We start from the raw sequence: 18,353 nt of genomic DNA, 5'->3' as shown, positions 1-18,353 counted from the left end.
AAGACTAAATTGGGCCCCTCAACCTTGCTGAACTCGGAGACAGCGCTCTAAAAACCTCTTATCAAGCCAAGTATGCTCGTACATAAAGGAAACGACTAATCTTGGTGTTTAACCAGAGCCCTCCCGCGAGGGTCTACCTCGGTTTTGTTTGCTTGTTTGGGCCACGCCGCAGGGCATGCGGGATCTAAGCTCCCCGACCAGGGGATGGAACCCACACCCCCTGCAATGCAAGCGCGTAGTCTTAATCACTGGACCGCCAGGGAAGTCCCTACCTCGTTCTAAAATGGCCAGGAAGGGCTGGGCCCGGCGGTGAGACCCAAGAGGCTGCTTGGGCCAACGCGTGGGAAGCCAAAAGAGGATCCTAACCGCTCAGAACGGAAGTTCCTGAGCCTTCACACGCGCGGGGAAGCAACTCGGAAACGGACCAAGATGGCGGCGCCCAGTGAGGGGCCGACGTTTGCTGCGGGGGTCGAAAAGAATTGTAGTGCAGTTGTTCGGTCCCCAGAAGGGACTCCCCAGAAAGTCCGGCAGCTGATAGATGAGGGGATTGCCCCGGAAGAGGGAGGCGCCGAAGCGTGAGTCCGCGAGTCCACCCTGGGTCTGGCGACGGTAGATTGGAGAGGGTTTGGGGGACTCAGGCCAGGGTAGGATACCCTGGGTTTGTAACTCGGGCGATGGGAATGGCTGCGACTCGGGATCTTGAAGAGACTGGGGTTCCTTCGCTTAGTCGGCTTTAATCTTCTACTCGGGAGGTACTGGGCGCAATTTTGCCTTAAAACAGGTTTTGGGAGGAAGGAAAAAGACAGGACCGCCAACTGAATATGCGCACCTGATTTCTCTTAGACTTCTTAACCTTTTTAAGTCCTAGACACCTTTGGCAGCCTGGTAAAGTTTATGAACACCTTCTCAGAATTATATTTTTAAATGCTTAAAGTAAATTACATAGGATTATAAAGGATACCAATTACGTTGGAATGCAGTTATCAAGAAGTAAAAGAAAAAAAGTGATGCAGTAAAATGCTGCATCAAGAGTTAAATAATATCTAGTAATAGATCTGTTATCTACCATAATTTCGAAGTAGCGAGAGCATAAACAGTATTTCAAAACACGTGCAACAACCATAATGTGACAAAATACCTGTGATTTCCATTGATGACAAATTTACAGGTACTGCTGATGCTACTGTGGTTTTTTAAATTATCTTCATTCATAATGGAAGGAAATGCTACATTTCAGTTAGAGGTTACCAAAATAAATGTCATTTTTTTCTATCCAAGTTCGTGGAAGCTCTGAATTTTTTTCAAGATCCACACCTCCCTGAGGCTGTCACTCTCAGAAGGATTCTTCGAATAAATTACTTTATTTTGAGTTGTAATAGTTGGTGTAATCTTACTTTTATTAAAATTACTTTTGTCTTCAGCAGTTCCTCCCTCTACACTTCCCAGGTGCTGTTGAAATGTCTTTCACTGAATATAAAAGAATTGTTTTGCTGGGTTTTTTCTCCTTGAATTTTTTCAGGAAATAGCTAAAATTCTTTACTTTGATTTAAATTTTCAAATTAGTTCCTTTGGGGAAGAAGTGCATAGCAAGGATCAATCCAGGTAGAAATATCAAAATTGTCATTTTCTGCTGTTAAAATAGTTAAATTTCTAAGGTGGTTCAAATTGGATAATGCACAGAAGCCTTGAGTCTTATTTTGTGTTTATGAAAATTATGCAAAATACTGTTGGAGAGCGGTGAGTGAGATAGCATAGTTTGCCAGTATGGGATTAGTGGAGCATGGTCAAGGTAGAAATTGCTTGAAACTTAGTTATGGCCAAACTGTAGAGATTTGAATGCCAGTCTGAAGAATTTGGATTCTGCTTAGTAAGTATTGTGAAACTATTGACAGTGTTAAACAGAAAAATTACCTGACTGAAATGATATTTAGAAAGGTTAAAGTCCAGAGTGGCATGATTGATAATACAATGTGCAGAGAAGCTAGATTAAAAAACGTTTAGGCAGGGCTTCCCTGGTGGCGCAGTGGTTGAGAGTCCGCCTGCCGATGCAGGGGACACGGGTTCGTGCCCTGGTCCGGGAAGATCCCACATGGCGCGGAGCGGCTGGGCCCGTGAGCCATGGCCGCTGAGCCTGCGCGTTCGGAGCCTGTGCTCCGCAACGGAAGAGGCCACAACAGTCAGAGGCCCGCGTACAGCAAAAAAAAAAAAAAAAAAAAAAAAAAAAGTTAAAAAACGTTTAGGCAAAGTGATGCCTTGAAAGGATTACCAGTAGTTCTGCCACTTTATTTTAGGAAGGACACATCTGCCACATTCCAGTCAGTTAATGGATCACCACGAGCAGAAGAACCTCCACTGGAATCTACAAGCAAAGAAGCCTTCTTTAGCAGAGTGGAAACCTTTTCTATATCCTTTTTGGTTCTAGTGAGTTGCACTTTCTGCCTGCTTCTGGAATTATTCTTCTAGGAGTAACACCACTTTCTCTGATGTTTTTAATTTTTAGAATTAAACTTGGTAAGAATTTTTTTAGGAAAATTAACATCATAAAATGTTAGCCCTCAAAGGGATATTTGAGATCTAACCTTTCTTTTTTACAGAAGAAAAAACTAAGAACCTGAGAGAAGAAGGAATAATAACTAACATTTGTATATAGTATTTCCACATACATTATCAGTTTCAACTTGGTTATGTGACTTACCCAGGGTCAACTTCCTAGCAAATGGCAGAGCTGGAATTATAGTGTAAGGCAGCGGTCCCCAACCTTTTTGGCACCAGGGACCCGTTTTGTGGAAGACAGTTTTTCCACGGACAGGGGTGGGTGATGGTGGGGGGAGTTCAGGCGGTAACTTGAGCAAGATGAAGCTTCGCTTGCTCATCCGCCGCTCACCTCCTGCTGTCCGGCCCGGTTCCTAACAGGCAGAGGCCTGGGGGTTGGGTTCGGGTCCCCTGGTTGTAAGGCTTTTAGCACCAAACCTAATGTTTTTAACATTATACTACACTTCCTATCTCTTTCAAGGTTTTCCTTTGTAAATTATCTATGGTTGCACAACAAATAACCCTAAAACTTAGTGGCTTAAAACAACAAGCACTTATTATCTCACAATTTCTGTGGATCAGGAATCTAGGCACAGCTTAGCTGAGTCCTTTGGTTCAGGATCTCTCTCAGACTGTAATCAAGGTGTTGTCCAGGGCTGCAGTCATCTCAGGGCTAGACTAGGAAAGGATCCACTTCCAAGCTCACTCACATGCTTGTTGGCAGGATTAATTCCCTCATGGCTGGATTGAGGGTTTCAGTTCTATACTCGCTTTTGGCTGGAGCTCCGTGGGCTCATCACAGGGATAGTTCACAACATGGCAACGGGCTTCAGTCAGAGTGAGCAAGCAAGAGAGAGCAAGATAGAAGCTAGATCTCAACTGACATCACATCACTTTTGCCATTTTCTATTTGCTAGAGTGTTTTTAATTTAAAGCAATTACAGACTTATAGAAATATTGCACAGGTTACAAAGAACTTCCTTGTGAGTACTTGAAAGTAAGTTGTCAAAGTGACACCTCATCACCCCCAAATATTTCCCACAAACAAGGACTTTCTCTTACATAACCACAGTGAAACCATCAAAATTGGGAAATTCACATAATAAATTACTACCATATAACCCTTACATCATAATCATTCCATCAATTGTAGTAATAATGTTCTTTATAGCAAAAGGATCCAGTTGAGAATCCTCAGTTTTTCCTTGAATTTCATGACCTTAATACTTTTGAAGATTATAGGCCAGTTATTTTATAGAGTGTATCTCAACTTGCATTTGTCTGATGTTTCATTATGATTAGATTCAGGTTATGTAGGAATATCACAGAAGTAACGCTGTGTTCTCATTGCATCCTATCAGGTGGCACATGATTTTGATCTGTCCCTTTACCCACGATCATCATTTTGATCAATTGATTAAGGGAGTGTCTGTCGGTGTTTTCCATTGTAAAGTAGCTTTTTCCTCCTTTGTAATTAAACTGTTTTGTGGGGATGTGCTTTGAAACCATGTAAATATCACATTCCTCATCAAACTTTATGTAACTTATTGTAGCAGCATGGGCTCATGATTTCCTTCTTTATTCAATGGGTCATAATCCATTACTATTATATATTTTGAGATTCCAGTTGCCCCTGGTTTGGTGAGTGGGAGCCCCATGTAGATGCTCTTTACACCCCACTTGGCTACAGCACCCCAAGGTAGGTCCCCCTCTGTATGGACTCCCTCTTTACCCGACTTGGCTTTTTTTTTTTTTTTTTTTGGCTTTTGACACCATGCGATGAGCTCTCTCCCCTACCCTCCTGGCTTAATCCTCTGCCTTGCTCACCACCTGGTGGCTTTAGGACTGAATTGTTCAGGAAGGGAAAAGTATTTTTAACCATGCTTCTGCTGTTCTTTGGATTAATTCCTGATATTGACAAAACATTTAAAATCATTTTCTTTTGTTATTTTTTTGTTCCCACTGGATATAAATTGATTGCCACTTTGATATAATTATTTATTTAACTTAAGCTAGTTAAGTGATTCTATTAATTTTATTCTACATAATCCAAACTCCTTTAACATTTATATTTAGATTCTGTTTCTAGCCTTCAGTCCTCCTTTTGCTGCTATTAGAATGTTTTCAAGTTCCTATATCCCTTGTAAAAATATAGAACTTTCCTGCATCTTTTAAGTTTTATGCTTTTTTTTTCCTGTGCTCTGTAAAACAAGAGCTCTATAGGTAAAATAGAAAAAGCTGAGTGTTGAATATTAAAGATCAATAAATATTTTAGGACATATTTCCCATGCACATACTTACAGATACTCTTGATGTTCTCAGCTTACTTAAAACACACATACCACACACACATTAGTATATAACAATCAAATTTGGGGCAGGGAGGAATAATGAATATTATTAATTTTACTGACTTTATTCTTCAGAAGGCAAAAGTGGATGTGATACAATAGGAGAGCAGAGATGAGTGATAAAATATTTCAGCTTGTTTGACCTTCACCATCCCTTACTGCTTAGGCAAATCCCAGTGCTGTCACTAGTGTTTTCAAATCCCTAGTATTTAATATTAAGCAAAAGTGAATGGCTTTTCTACTGTACCCCACAACCAATAATAAAATAAACATTTTAAACATATAAAATGCATAGGGCTCCCTGTTGCTTTTCCTCTTAATGTGTTTATTCCTATATACATTGAGTTAAAGTTTTCATTTCTGACTTGTTCATTTTAATGTACATACATGTTGTTTTTCTTAATGTGAATACTCTTTGAAATGGGCAGGTAAGCCCCCTGAGCTGTCTCCACTGGTCTGTGCAAAATATGGCTGGGTCACAGTTGAATGTGATCTGCTGAAGTGCTCCAGCTGTCAAGCTTTTCTCTGTGCCACTTTACAACCAGCTTTTGATTTTGACAGATGTAAGTATAAAGTACAAATTACATTTTTCTCCATATTCAAAAGATATCTATACTAGTTTTTCTGAAACGACCAGTCACTTGTGTTTGATCAAAGAATGTGTACTGCTGTATATAACAAGGTGTATTTGTGATTGTCTTCACCCTAATTACTAGCTTTAGTCATTACTTTTTTTTTTTTTTTTTTTTAAAGCTCAGCTACTTTAGAGTGAACCTGACTTTGTGTATTCTGGGAAACTAACAGCAGTATGTTTATTTTATAGTTCCGAAATTTATACTTAGGCTAAGAGACACAGGACTTTTATGAAGGCTCACATTTTGGAATGCCTGCCTTATAAGATACATGATATCTCCTTTGTTATTGCTTTTAGAATCTTGATTTAGAACTTGTTTTGTGAAAAATATTAAGATGATTCCGTTGCTAATATTTCATATCTTTAAAATTTTTCTGAGTTATTTTAATTCTTAGTTGTATCTATACTCTTAAAGGCTTTTGGTCATTGGATTTTGAATCTATATAAGACATTGTTTTTAAGGCATTGTTATCTATGTGGGTTTCAGATAAGGAACGATGTGCTGAGCTGAAGAAAGCCTTGTGTACTGCCCATGAGAAGTTCTGTTTCTGGCCAGACAGCCCCTCTCCAGGTACTTATTTACAAAATTTCCCATTTACCATCTCTTCTTGGTCAATGCGGGGTTCTTTTGTTTTGGTTTTTTGCTTGTTTGTTTATTTGTTTTTAAATGGGGTATAGTTGTTTTACAGTTAGTTTCTGCTGTACAGTGAAGTGAATCAGCTATATGTATACATATATCCCCTCTTTTGGATTTCCTTCCCATTTAGGTCACCACAGAGCATTGGGTAGAGTTCCCTGTGCTATACAGCAGATTCTCATTGGTTATCTATTTTATACATATTAGTGTATATATGTCAATCCCAATCTCCCAGTTCATCCCCACCCCCGGTCATTGCGTTTCTCATATTGTCTATTTTTTTGCGAAAATCTAGCCTTTGAAGTTTCTTTTTCCTCCTGTCTATTTGCGCTTTACAAGAGAACTAATATTCATTCACTTATTGTGTTATTTATTAAGTGCATTTGACATGCCAAAGGTTTAATCGTGCATACATTATCCCGTTTAATCCTCTCAGGGGCCGTGGGAGGTAGATATCAATCTGATTTTTAGGTGAGGAAACTGAGAATCAGAAATTTTTTTTTTTTTTACTATTTTATTTATTTATTTGTTTGTTTGTTTGTTTGTTTGTTTATGGCTGCATTGGGTCTTAGTTGCTGTGCACGGGCTTTCTCTAGTTGCGGCAAGTGGTGGCTACTCTGCTTTGTGGTATGCAGTCTTCTCATTGCTGTGGCTTCTCTTGTTGTGGAGCACGGGTTCTAGGTGCACAGGCTCAGTAGTTGTGGCTCGCAGGTTCTAGAACGCAGGCTCAGTAGCTGTGGCGCATGGGCTTAGTTGCTCCGCGGCATGTGGGATCTTCCCGGACCAGGGATCGAACCCGTGTCCCCTGCATTGGGAGGCGGATTCTTAACCACTGCACCACCAGGGAAGTCCCAACTTTAAATAATTTGATAAACTCTTAAGGAATATTTTTTGCCCTTGAATATAGAAAGTGTCTCTTTGTTTTATTTTTAACTTTTTGAGTAATTTCTAAAATTGTGGAGTGTTTCAAGTATAGAAAAAATTGTAGATAATAATAATATAAGAAACATCTCTGTATCTACCACCCAACCCCACCAATACTGACATTTTGCTATCCTTGCAAAACCACCCCACCCTGCTTTCTTTCTGTTAATCAGGAAGAATTACAGATACAGCTGTGTAGTCTTCCCCACTCTCATTCCCTGCCTCCCTGTCCTGTAATAACTACTATCCTGAATTTGGTGTCCATGATTTGCTTACATGGTTTCTATATCTACAACATTTACATGTATCTAGAAGCAATATATATGGCACTATTTATTTGTTTTAAAATTTTCTATGACTGTTATCATTCTATATATATTCTGCAACCTACTTTTGTAGGGGGAGTCAACTTTTTTTAATTAATCCATGTTGTCAAATGTAGCATGTTTGAAGCTTTATAATAAGTAGGGCCATCTAAACTTTTAGTCTTCTAGGAGATGAGGGATAGTGTTTATCTAGTTAACTTTCCGTTTGGGAAAACTAGCTTATTCATTTTAGAACCTCCTGTCAAACCATCTTTCTACATGATCGTTGTGTGTGACTGTAACTTGAACACCCTTTTCACCAAGTTATGTGTCATCACAAGTGCTAATCAATCCTTCCTGTACTTGGTACACTTCCTTCCTACTCTGATTCTGTTTAGCATATTCGCTCTTCCCTTCTCTGCTTACACAGATTTTGAGCTTTTAGATGTATAGATTACTGTTTTTCATAAAATTTGGGAAGTTTTCAGTTAGTATGTCTTTGAATACTCTTTCTGCCCCTTTCCCTGTCCTTCTTCTGTGTCTCCCATTATGCAGATGTTGGTGTGCTTGATAGTGTTCCTTCATTCAACATTGATGCTCCTTCTGTCCATCCTTATGCCACTCATATCTTAGGGGGATTACTACTTTAAATCACCTTAATGTCTGCTAAGCTTATTTCTTTGCATCCAGATTGACTCCTTAGTCTCTGCTCTAAACTAATGCATATTGTCTATAATATCACTTTCACTTCTTCCTTTTAAAAAATCTTCCAGTAGTTTCTTATCACATACATTAATAAAATCATGGTCTGGCTGCTGTCTATACTTTAACCGTGTCTCCGACTAGTCTCCCCTTAGGAATACTGTGTTCCAACCCTGTGAGACTATTTAGAATTCCCCACATGTGCTATCCTCTAGGGCTTTACTTTTACACACTGTTGTTGGTCTTTCCAATTCAGCTTAGACCTGACTTCTTCTGAGAAACCTTTCCTGAGACTCTGCTTTTTAAACATAATCACAGGGACTTCCCTGGTGGTCCAGTGATTAAGACTCCATGCTCCCAATGCAGGGGGCACGGGTTTGATCCCTGGTCTGGGAACTAAGATCCCGCATGCTGCACAGTGTGGCCAAAAATTAAACATAATCACAAAAGTACTATCACAGCTCTATCCAAAAAAATCAGTAATTTTTTTCTTTTATTGTTTATTTTTCCAGCTTTATTGAAGTATAATTGACAAAATTGTAAGATATTTAAAGTATGCAGGGGGCTTCCCTGGTGGCACAGCAGTTAAGAATCTGCCTGCCAATGCAGGGGACACGGCTTCGAGCCCTGGTCGGGGAAGATCCCACATGCCGTGGAGCAACTAAGCCCATGCGCCACAACTACTGAAGCCCGTGCGCCTAGAGCGTGTGCTCCACAACAACAGAAGCCACTGCAATGAGAAGCTCGCGCGGCACAACAAAGATTAGCCCCCGCTCGCCGCAACTAGAGAAAGCCTACAAGCAGCAATGAAGACCCAACGCAGCCAAAAATAACTAGATAAATAAATTTATTTTTTTTAAAGTATGCAATGTGATGATCTGATATACATATACACTGTGAAAGGATTTCCCTGCCCCCATCAAGTAAATTAATTCTTTTTTGAAAATTGCATTATGGGGTTTCTAGGAACCAAAGTATAGTATTAGAGTGAGATGATAAGGTTTTTAAATATTAGGGCATTTGATTCTGGGACCCAAGAAATTGTAATCATTTTAAGACCCCAAGTACTAGAAGTTTAGCTCTATCAAATGATATTAAAAACCATACTGTAATCATTTTGTTGTTGAGAAATAAAAATCAGTACTCTGATAACTGATCTTTTAGCATCAGAAAATTAATATTATTTAATAATAGCAAATACCTATTGGGGGCTTCCGTGGTGGTGCAGTGGTTTAGAGTCTGCCTGCCAATGCAGGGGACATGAGTTCGAGCCCTGGTCTGGGAGGATCCCACATGCCGCAGAGCAACTAGGCCTGTGAGCCACAACTACTGAGCCTGTGCGTCTGGAGCTTGTGCTCCACAACAAGAGAGGCCGCGACAGTGAGAGGCCCGTGCACCGCGATGAAGAGTGGCCCCTGCTCGCCACAACTAGAGAAGGCCCTCGCACAGAAATGAAGACCCAACACAGTCCAAAAAAATTAATTAATTAATTAATTAATTAAAAAAAATATATATATATATATATATTGGTAGGAGTAATGAGAAATCTGTAAATTATGTGAGATACTGTCTCTGCCCTCAAGGAAAATAAAACATTACTGAGATTAAACCTAAAAACAATACCTAAAACAATCCTAAAAAACAAGTGATAAATAATGATGATAACGATGAAGTAACTGTGATACATAGCACTTACTGTACACTGGGAACTATTTTTAGCACTTCAGTTACATTATTTTAATTGATTATCACAAGTCTAGGTGTTATTGTTAATTTCTTAATTTCATCAAATATCATCAATTTACATTTCCCCTGTTGTTCTATACATGCTTTTTATTTTTTATAATTTGTACCAATATAATCTCCCAGTTTACTTTTTCCACAGATCGATTTGGGATGTTGCCATTGGATGAACCTGCGGTTCTTGTTAGTGAATTCCTAGATCGTTTTCAAAGCCTTTGTCACTTGGACTTCCAGCTTCCTTCCCTGAGGCCAGAGGACTTAAAAACTATGGTGAGTTTTTCTTGGCTAGCATACAGTGGCCTTCAGTTGTCGCCAGCATGAAGCATTTCTTTTAATGACAAGAGGCTACAGATAGCTAAGAAGAGAACTACTTGTTTGTCTCTTAACTCTTAACTTTTTTCAATCTCTACCGTAAAGAGGACTTGAGGGTTTAAATAAGTGAGTTCCATTTAGACTTTTAGATATGATTCTTTAAGTGGCGTAAATTCAATTTTATCTCAATTTGTTACTTAAACTATTTAACAGAAGATACTGAAATGTGGCTTCATATGGTTTATCACATACCATTTTCCCAAAGAAAGTGCTGGAGAAGTTATAAACTCCCTTTTCCCATGTAAATAGAAATTTTGAAATGCTCTGTCCTGTCTGCACTTTGAAACTGAATATTTACTGTCCCATTTCATCATCCTGTGGGTATTCTGTCAAGACAAACTTTACTGTAGGAAATAGAAGCTATTATTTTGCTTCTTCAAGTTGAGAAGCTATTGTGGATTTTAGCACCAAACTGTTAGCCTCTGACGCCTATTATAAATGTCCTCCTGTCTCTAGCCAATGAAAGTTTTTTCACCCTGTCATAATGCTTTCTTATTCTTAGAACAAAAGTAAAGACTGTGGCAAGCTCTTTTGTGGTGTCAAAAGTAAATTCATTGCCAGGCCAAGAAATTAGTAGTAGTCTGTTGTGATTATTTGGGTTTGAAGTTTACAGGTTTCAGGGAAAATATGCAATTGGTAATTTGAAAACAAGTTAGTACTAAGAGAAGATGTGGTAGTTCCAGGAACACTGCTCCCTTTCTCAATCAGAAGATCCAGGGCAGTTCAGAAAGCTTCTGTGTGATACCTTAGCCTGTGCTGGAAGTAAGTCTTCTCCAATGAAGAGAATTGTCTTCGTGTTTGTCATTTTTTTCATGATTTTTGCCTTGTACCACCTAGGTACATCATTATCTATGACTTTTCATGGTGGTTGAAACTTTAAGTCTTTTCTCTTGGTTCCTTTGTAGTGCTTGACAGAAGACAAGATCAGTCTTCTCCTGAACCTGCTTGAAGATGAACTTGATCACCCAACTGATGAGAGAAAAACTGCAACCAAACTAGGTTCAGACATCATCCAAATCCACGTCACTGCCTGTATTCTCTCCGTGTGTGGCTGGGCGTGTAGGTTAGTGAATTTGCCTGGGGACATAAACTGTGACAACATTATATACCCATACACAGCAGTTAGTCCTAGCATTTGGAGATCACATGGTGTTTCCTGTGAGAAAAACAGGGACAAAGAAAAACTAAGGGGGCGGAGGAGGGATAGGAAGAATTAGTAACAAAACCAGAATTAGAACTCAGGAATTCTTGAACACGCCTGAACTTTGTTTCTTTTACTATCACTTCCCAGCTGGGAATTCGTGTTCCTATAAACAGTGAAGCTCCTTTCTAGTTTTAGAAAGGAAAAATCAGTTTAATTGATAAGAACTGTGGAAGGAAGCACCAGCTGGAATCCTCTAGGCCCCAAGCTGGTGTCTGCATTCCAGCTGCTCAGTTCAGCACAGACTCCCTCTGAGACAGAAGACTGTCAGACCAATTTTGATTTACTTTAAATATGCTTTCTTTGGTAGATTAAGCAATACTTTTCATTTACACGGAAAAACTTTAAAAGGGACATGAGAAATTTATAAAACTTACCTTTAAAATAGGTTGCCATAGAGAGTATGCTAAGACCCCTAGATCTTTCTGTAGGAAATACGTGAGAGATGATGAAGCTGGGTCCTAGGATCGGAGGACAAGGCCCTGAGAGGAGGTGGTTCCCAGTCCCCTGGCCTGTTTCAGAGATTTGTTTGATGAGATGAAGCATACTCACAGATCATTATGCTTAGTCCCTTGAAAATGTTATCCTCTGAGAAAACGGACTTTTTTTTCTATTCCTACCTAGTTCTTCGCTGGAACCCATGCAGCTCTCCCTGATAACATGTTCACAGTGTATGAGGAAGGTGGGGCTCTGGGGCTTCCAGCAGATCGAGTCATCCATGACCGACCTGGATGCCTCCTTTGGTCTGACCAGCTCCCCAATCCCAGGCTCTGAGTGCCGGCCAGAGCGCTTCTCTCTGGTGCCCGAGTCTCCTCGGAGGATGATGACTCGGAGCCAGGATGCCACGTTTTCCCCAGGCTCAGAGCAGGTATAGACTTAGTTGGTTTGTTTGGGGTGGACTTTTTTTTTTTTTTCAGATTTTATTCTATTTTTTTAAAAATATTTATTTATTTATTTGGCTGTGCCAGGTCTTAGTTGCAGCACACGGGATCTTCGTTGAGGTGTGTGGGATCTTTTAGTTGCGGCATGCGGGCTGTTAGTTGCAGCATGTGGGATCTAGTTCCCTGACCAGGGATCAAACCCGGGCCCCCTGCATTGGGAGCGTGGAGTCTTAACCACTGGACCACCAGTGAAGTCCCAGGGTGGACTTTTTTTTTTTTTTTTTTGGCAGTACGCGGGCCTCTCACTGTTGTGGCCTCTCCCGTTGCGGAGCACAGGCTCTGGACGCACAGGCTCAGCGGCCATGGCTCACGGGCCTATCCGCTCTGCGGCATGTGGGATCTTCCCATCTTCCCGAACCGGGGCACGAACCCATGTCCCCTGCATTGGCAGGCGGACTCTCAACCACTGCGCCACCAGGGAAGCCCTCAGGGTGGACTTTTTAAAAACAGCATTCTTACCAAAGGTGTTGTTGGCAGAAAAGTTGGAAATTAACTTAGGTTATATAATTAACTTAGGTTAAACTTCACTTATAACCACATTGACCAGAACATTACCGAGTGGTTTTATCACCAGTTGCAATGGAGATGCTAAGTTCATTATTTTGTATAGAAATCTAATATTCTTTGAAGAATTTAGTTATGTAGACAGTTCAGAAACTAAATTCTTATAGTTTTAAAAATATTAGCTTTCAAATGCTTCTAGAAATATTTCTCCTGACCGTAGTTATTTATGTCATTAGGGTACTTCCATCATCTCCCCTTTCCTTCAGGCTGAAAGGAGCCCAGGTCCCATTGTCTCTAGAACTCGAAGCTGGGACTCTTCCAGTCCTGTCGACCGTCCTGAGCCAGAGGCCGCTAGCCCCACCACCAGAACCCGCCCAGTGACACGAAGCATGGGAACAGGAGACACCACTGGCCTAGAAGTGCCATCTAGTCCTCTTCGGAGAGCCAAACGGGCTCGCCTCTGCTCTTCCAGCAGCTCGGTGAGTCCACCTGCGTGTGCGGAGGTCCCTGAGCACAGCAGCACCCAAGCCCTCACCATGCAGCACAGAGAAGCAGGCATGAGCTGAAACTGGTCCTGTGGCTATAAGGAGGCCATGAGAATAAGTTTAAAGATGGGACAGTTGGGTGACCAGAGGGGAAAAAAATTTAAGGGTTTTGCCATTTGTTTCTTTGGGACGTCTTCTGGCAACGTAATAAATTTGTCTTGCCCAAGGGACAGTAGTGAGAAAAGAGGATAGACCTGATAAGGGATGGTTTAACACAGAGGGAGTAAAAGAATTTTAAAAGTGAGAGGGAAATACACAGGCGAAGTTTAAAGGAGAATGTAAAACTAGACATGTGGGCATTGTGAGATTCTAGATTTGACAATTTATAGCAATGCCTCCCTGAACTTACATAGTATCTGCCCTTCATTAACACGGATTCCTCTTCCTCCTCTCTCAGGACACATCTTCCCGAAGCTTCTTTGATCCCACTTCTCAGCATAGAGACTGGTGTCCTTGGGTGAATATCACATTTGGAAAAGAAACCAGGGAGAATGGTGGAACTGAGGTGGATGCCAACCCCCCGGCAGAGCCAGGCTGGAAGGCAGTGCTGAACATCCTCTTGGCCCACAAAGAGTCTAACCAGCCAGCTGAAACCGACTCCATGGTGAGATAAGCCATTGCCCTGACCATGTGCAGCACTTCCTGTTTATGGGATGAGGAGAGGAGGCTGGTCCTATAATTAGCACCCTGCCTGCCCACAGCTTTCATAAGTCAAGGTAGACTCAGTCTGGGTTCATCCTAGAGAACAGACATGGGACTGGTTCATTCTTTCTGCAGTTTAGCATATGGCATTCCACCAAATTCTGATAAATTCTTTGTCTTCTCCACTCAAATGACTCGAAGTAGAAAAAGAATACAGAAACAGAAAGCGATAACAGGCTGCTGCTGGTGTTGCAGAGCAGCTGCTTTTTCCATCTGAGTTACTGTCACTTGCACTTGGAGCCTGGCCAGTTAACTTAGCTGACAGGATGGAGCACTGTGCTCTGCCACCACGACCTTGATTTCATTCCTCATGGTGGGCACGTTACTTTGCTGTGTTCCGCGGCCCCAGGCATGTGCACTGACCCTCAGCTGCCATCACAGTAATGACTGCTGCTGGTGACACTTGTGGGTAAATGCAAACCCGTCATGACAGCTGAGAAAACAACTCAAGTGTTTGCTCTGTGCAAAGGACGGAAGTGAGAGGAGGGTGGGCATTAAGGAATCACAAAAACTGCATTCTCTTTCCTTTACTGGCTCATTCCCAAATTTGCCATGTAACCTGCTTAGTGTAAATATAATAATTTCTGACCTCCAAGGACAAAGTGAAATAATACTTGCCAGCAGATGTTTATCATCAGAAGCATTCCCAGATTCGTAGTTTTGTATTCCACTGGAGGGAGAATACAGAATTCCACTGGAGGGAGCTATAGTGATGCTAGAAGCCCAAGAATGTGCATTCAGGGGCTTCCCTGGTGGCTCAGTGGTTAAGAATCTGCCTGCCAATGCAGGGGACTCGGGTTCAAGCCCTGGTCTGGCAAGATCCCACATGCCGCAGAGCAACTAAGGCCGTGCGCCACAACTACTGAGCCTGCAAGCCACAACTACTGAAGCCCGCATGCCTAGAGCCCGTGTGCTGCAACAAGAGAAGCCCGCAATGAGAAGCCCACACACCGCAATGAAGAGTAGCCCCCGCTCGCCACAACTAGAGAAAGCCCACATGCAGCAACGAAGACCCACTGCAGCCAAAAATAAATAAATTAATTAATTTAATTTAATTAATTTAAAAAATATATATTTTTTTGGCCACATTGCGTGGCATGTGGGACCTTTGAAGGTCCGTTTTAGCAACTTGTCTTTTAAGATTCCCCACAGCTGCTGTGACTGGGAAGGACAAAACTTAGAGGCTCTGCAGTAAAGGATCTTGAAGTTAGAAAAAAGTTTATACTATTTTTCAACTTAAATCTCTCAGTTGTGTCACTGTATTAACTAAATTGCCCTCAGTCACCAGTAAGAGTTCAAACTTTTCCCTCCTGGAACTTTATTTTATTGAGACATTCAGCTGCAAAGAGTATAAGAAAACAGTGACAATGTCGTCTTCTGTCCGAAATTGGAGCGAACTTTATGGATTATCTTGGTAGATACGTTTGTGCTCTCACTGAGACCCTGTGCTTTTCACTGTGACTCTCAAAGGCAGAGAGAACCAGGTGTTCTGCTTCACTGAGAACTTCTACCGTTTAGTGAACTGTTTGGTCGCCCTGTAACACCATTTCTCAGAATCTCAGGTCACTTCACAGACGTGATCAAGTGGCAGTGAGGTTCCTCCTATTATTAGCTTTGCTGGCTAAATCATGAGTCTGAGAAGGCCAAGGTCATAGTTTAAACTCTTCAGGGTCATTTAACTTTGTTTCATTCCTTGGCCTTAGATTAGACTGTTAGCACCCGCTAGGCATCTTGTAAATATGAATCCTTGTTCACAAGAGATGATGAATAGGGCCCATTCAGCATCACAGACGCAAAATCAGTGCAAAATGTGTGCTGCACTGATGCTGGGTTACAAGTGTCATCCTCACATTCAAAGATTAGGACACATAGGGATGCTTGGAGGAGGACATAAGCCGTATTTTAGAGGCTCCGAGTATGTTAGCAGTAATCTAACAGTAGACTCAAGCTTCTTGATTTTTAGTCTGGCTTTAGGTGTGTATTATATGTAGCACAATATAAGATTAACTGGTTTTACTCACTCCTGGACATACGTAGATCATTGTGGGAGAAATTTACAGACCACGCCTTAAAGCTATTACCCATCCTTTGTCTCTATAAAATAATATAATCTCTAATAATGAGCTTTTCTATTTATAGAGTCTCTCTGAGAAATCAAGGAAGGTATTCCGAATATTCCGGCAGTGGGAATCTTTATGCTCATCCTGAAGATATTCCAGCCCTTCCTGCAGAGAAGTGGAATGAGTGGCTTTGAAAAATGAAGCCTGAATTCCCTTTTGAGCAGCTGATCCTAAGTTTTTCTCCGTTCTGGTTTAATCATAAGGAGCCCCTGCCCTTGCGAAGGCATGCATGTCATCATCTGCATCTGACTCGGGGAAAACCTGTTTGCAACACAGGGATGTGGGCTGGGAGAGGTAGGGCGACCCTGGCTCTGTTCAAGGAGTGCGTGGTTCCAAAACTCAACGCAGGACCCAGGACTTGAGCATTTTTAGTGTCTTTAGTGGGGGCAGTGCTTTGAGGACTCTTATATCCCAGGAATACGTCAGTATGTGTTAATAAAATATTTGTTAAGATTCTCACAGCTGGAGAACTGTTTTCCTCCTTGTCTAATGGGCTGACATAAAGGAAGCTGAGACTGAGAAAACTACAGTGGAGCAGTAAACAAAGGCAAAATTTCAGTTTTCAGATTGGCTGCAAAGCCTGGAATTTATTTGTGATTCTAGTCAAAGAAGTATTCCTAAACCAGAGGCAAGACATTGTTCATTATATCACGAGATCTCCTGATGTATTATAGTGAATGGTAAGCTGATAATTTTCTCTCTTCACTTTGATAATAACAGAATAAGAGACTATAACAAAGGGAGGAAGGCTCTTCAGAAGAGACCCCTCTCCATGTGCCTTCTAATGCAAGGCTCCCCTGAGTGGGGCTCCCCAAGGCTCTTTCACTGCTGGTGGAGAGCATTGGTGTCCATGGTGGAGAAGCTGACCCTGACCTGCCCCAACTAAATAGACTAACCACTGAGAAAGTGAGCATGAAGGAAACTAGCTATTCTCCAGAATGCTGTACTTTCTTTTAGTGACTGTGGTTGGTTGGTTTTATAACTTACTTCTTTTATACTGAAGTATTCTAAAGAACATATGTAATATAATATTCCACCCATGCTAAACTTCAGGATATATCTCTAAAAAACAGAACATTTTTTCTATGTACTACAGCCAACAAAAATTAATAATCCCTTAATATCATCTAATACCCAGTCCATATACAAAATTCCCAGTTGTTCCAAAAATGTCCTTTACATTTGATTTGTCCAAACCAGGATCCAATTCAAGATCATGGGTTGCATAAACCTCTTTGTCTAAAGGACAGTCCCTTTTTCTCATATATGTCAGATTTAAAATTTGTCATTTTTCAATCCTGACTTTTTAAAAGGGTAAATAGTGTTGATATCTTTCCTAAATCAAGCCTCCATCCATGGATAAGCCCGTTAGAGGCTGCTTCAAAGTTATTTTTCTAGGGGTGCTCTTTTGCCTTTGGCACTAACGAAAGGCTTGACTGTTCATTCTCCAGTCTCCATTGTCCCCTTAGAGGCTGATTAATGGGCAGCTCTCTAATGTTACAGGAATGAGACTTCTGGCCCAGAGTGGGAAGCCATTTGCTGACAAGTGACTATGTAGAAGTCTGCTCACTAGAAGCTCATAGCCTCTAGATCACGATTTCTTAAGGAGTAGTGTAGAATCATTAACACAAGGTATTCAAATGGACTACAAGCCTAAGTTTCAGTTTATAATAATGTGGGGGTGTTTTTTTTTTTTTTTTTTTTCTTTTTGCGGTATGCGGGCCTCTCACTGTTGTGGCCTCTCCCGTTGCGGAGCACAGGCTCCGGATGCGCAGGCCCAGCGGCCATGGCTCACGGGCCCAGCCGCTCCGCGGCATATGGGATCCTCCCAGATCGGGGCACGAACCCGTATCCCCTGCATCGGCAGGCGGACTCTCAACCACTGCGCCACCAGGGAGGCCCTTTACTTTTCTTTAAAGTAGGCAAAGTTCCACTCTTTTTTTGGTTTTATGTTTTTTCAATCATAAATGGAAGCAGATTGGGATAGATTTAATGTGACTCAAGAAACATTAAGTTTCTTCCATGTGTGTGGCACTGTCCAAGCCCTTATATAATGCAAAGGTGAGTGACCACCTGGTTTTCACCCTCAAGAAGTTTATAGTCCAGGGACTTCCCTGGTGGCACAGTGGTTAAGAATCCA

General features: G+C 41.3%; 1 protein-coding gene across 2 annotated transcripts; it reads left to right on the top strand.

Moving 5' to 3' along the window:
- The first annotated feature begins 362 nt into the window (after positions 1 to 362).
- Positions 363 to 16,672, top strand: ZC3HC1 (zinc finger C3HC-type containing 1). 2 transcript variants are annotated; one of them, XM_060107597.1, is made up of 10 exons: positions 363 to 575; positions 2,292 to 2,403; positions 5,296 to 5,446; positions 6,005 to 6,088; positions 9,971 to 10,098; positions 11,106 to 11,263; positions 12,026 to 12,269; positions 13,113 to 13,325; positions 13,789 to 13,995; positions 16,233 to 16,672. In XM_060107597.1, exons 1-10 carry the CDS (start codon positions 430 to 432, stop codon positions 16,299 to 16,301), a joined length of 1,512 nt encoding a protein of 503 aa, XP_059963580.1. In that variant the 5' UTR covers positions 363 to 429; the 3' UTR covers positions 16,302 to 16,672. The 2 variants fall into 2 exon arrangements, with proteins under 2 accessions (XP_059963580.1, XP_059963579.1); XM_060107596.1 differs by having other exon boundaries at positions 13,083 to 13,325.
- The last annotated feature ends 1,681 nt before the right edge of the window (positions 16,673 to 18,353 follow it).

The sequence above is a fragment of the Mesoplodon densirostris genome, chromosome 9 (genome assembly GCF_025265405.1).
Source record: "Mesoplodon densirostris isolate mMesDen1 chromosome 9, mMesDen1 primary haplotype, whole genome shotgun sequence".
In the NCBI taxonomy this organism is placed as follows: Eukaryota; Metazoa; Chordata; class Mammalia; order Artiodactyla; family Ziphiidae; genus Mesoplodon; species Mesoplodon densirostris.
This window is presented reverse-complemented; position numbering and strand designations above follow the sequence as displayed.

Coding starts and splice junctions, on each gene's coding strand:
- ZC3HC1 (XM_060107596.1), top strand. CDS start 430: ATGGCGGCGCCCAGTGAGGGGCCGACGTTTGCTGCGGGGGTCGAAAAG. Junction 6,089..9,970: donor GCCAGACAGCCCCTCTCCAG/GTACTTATTTAC, acceptor CTTTTTCCACAG/ATCGATTTGGGATGTTGCCA. Junction 13,326..13,788: donor TCTGCTCTTCCAGCAGCTCG/GTGAGTCCACCT, acceptor CTCCTCTCTCAG/GACACATCTTCCCGAAGCTT.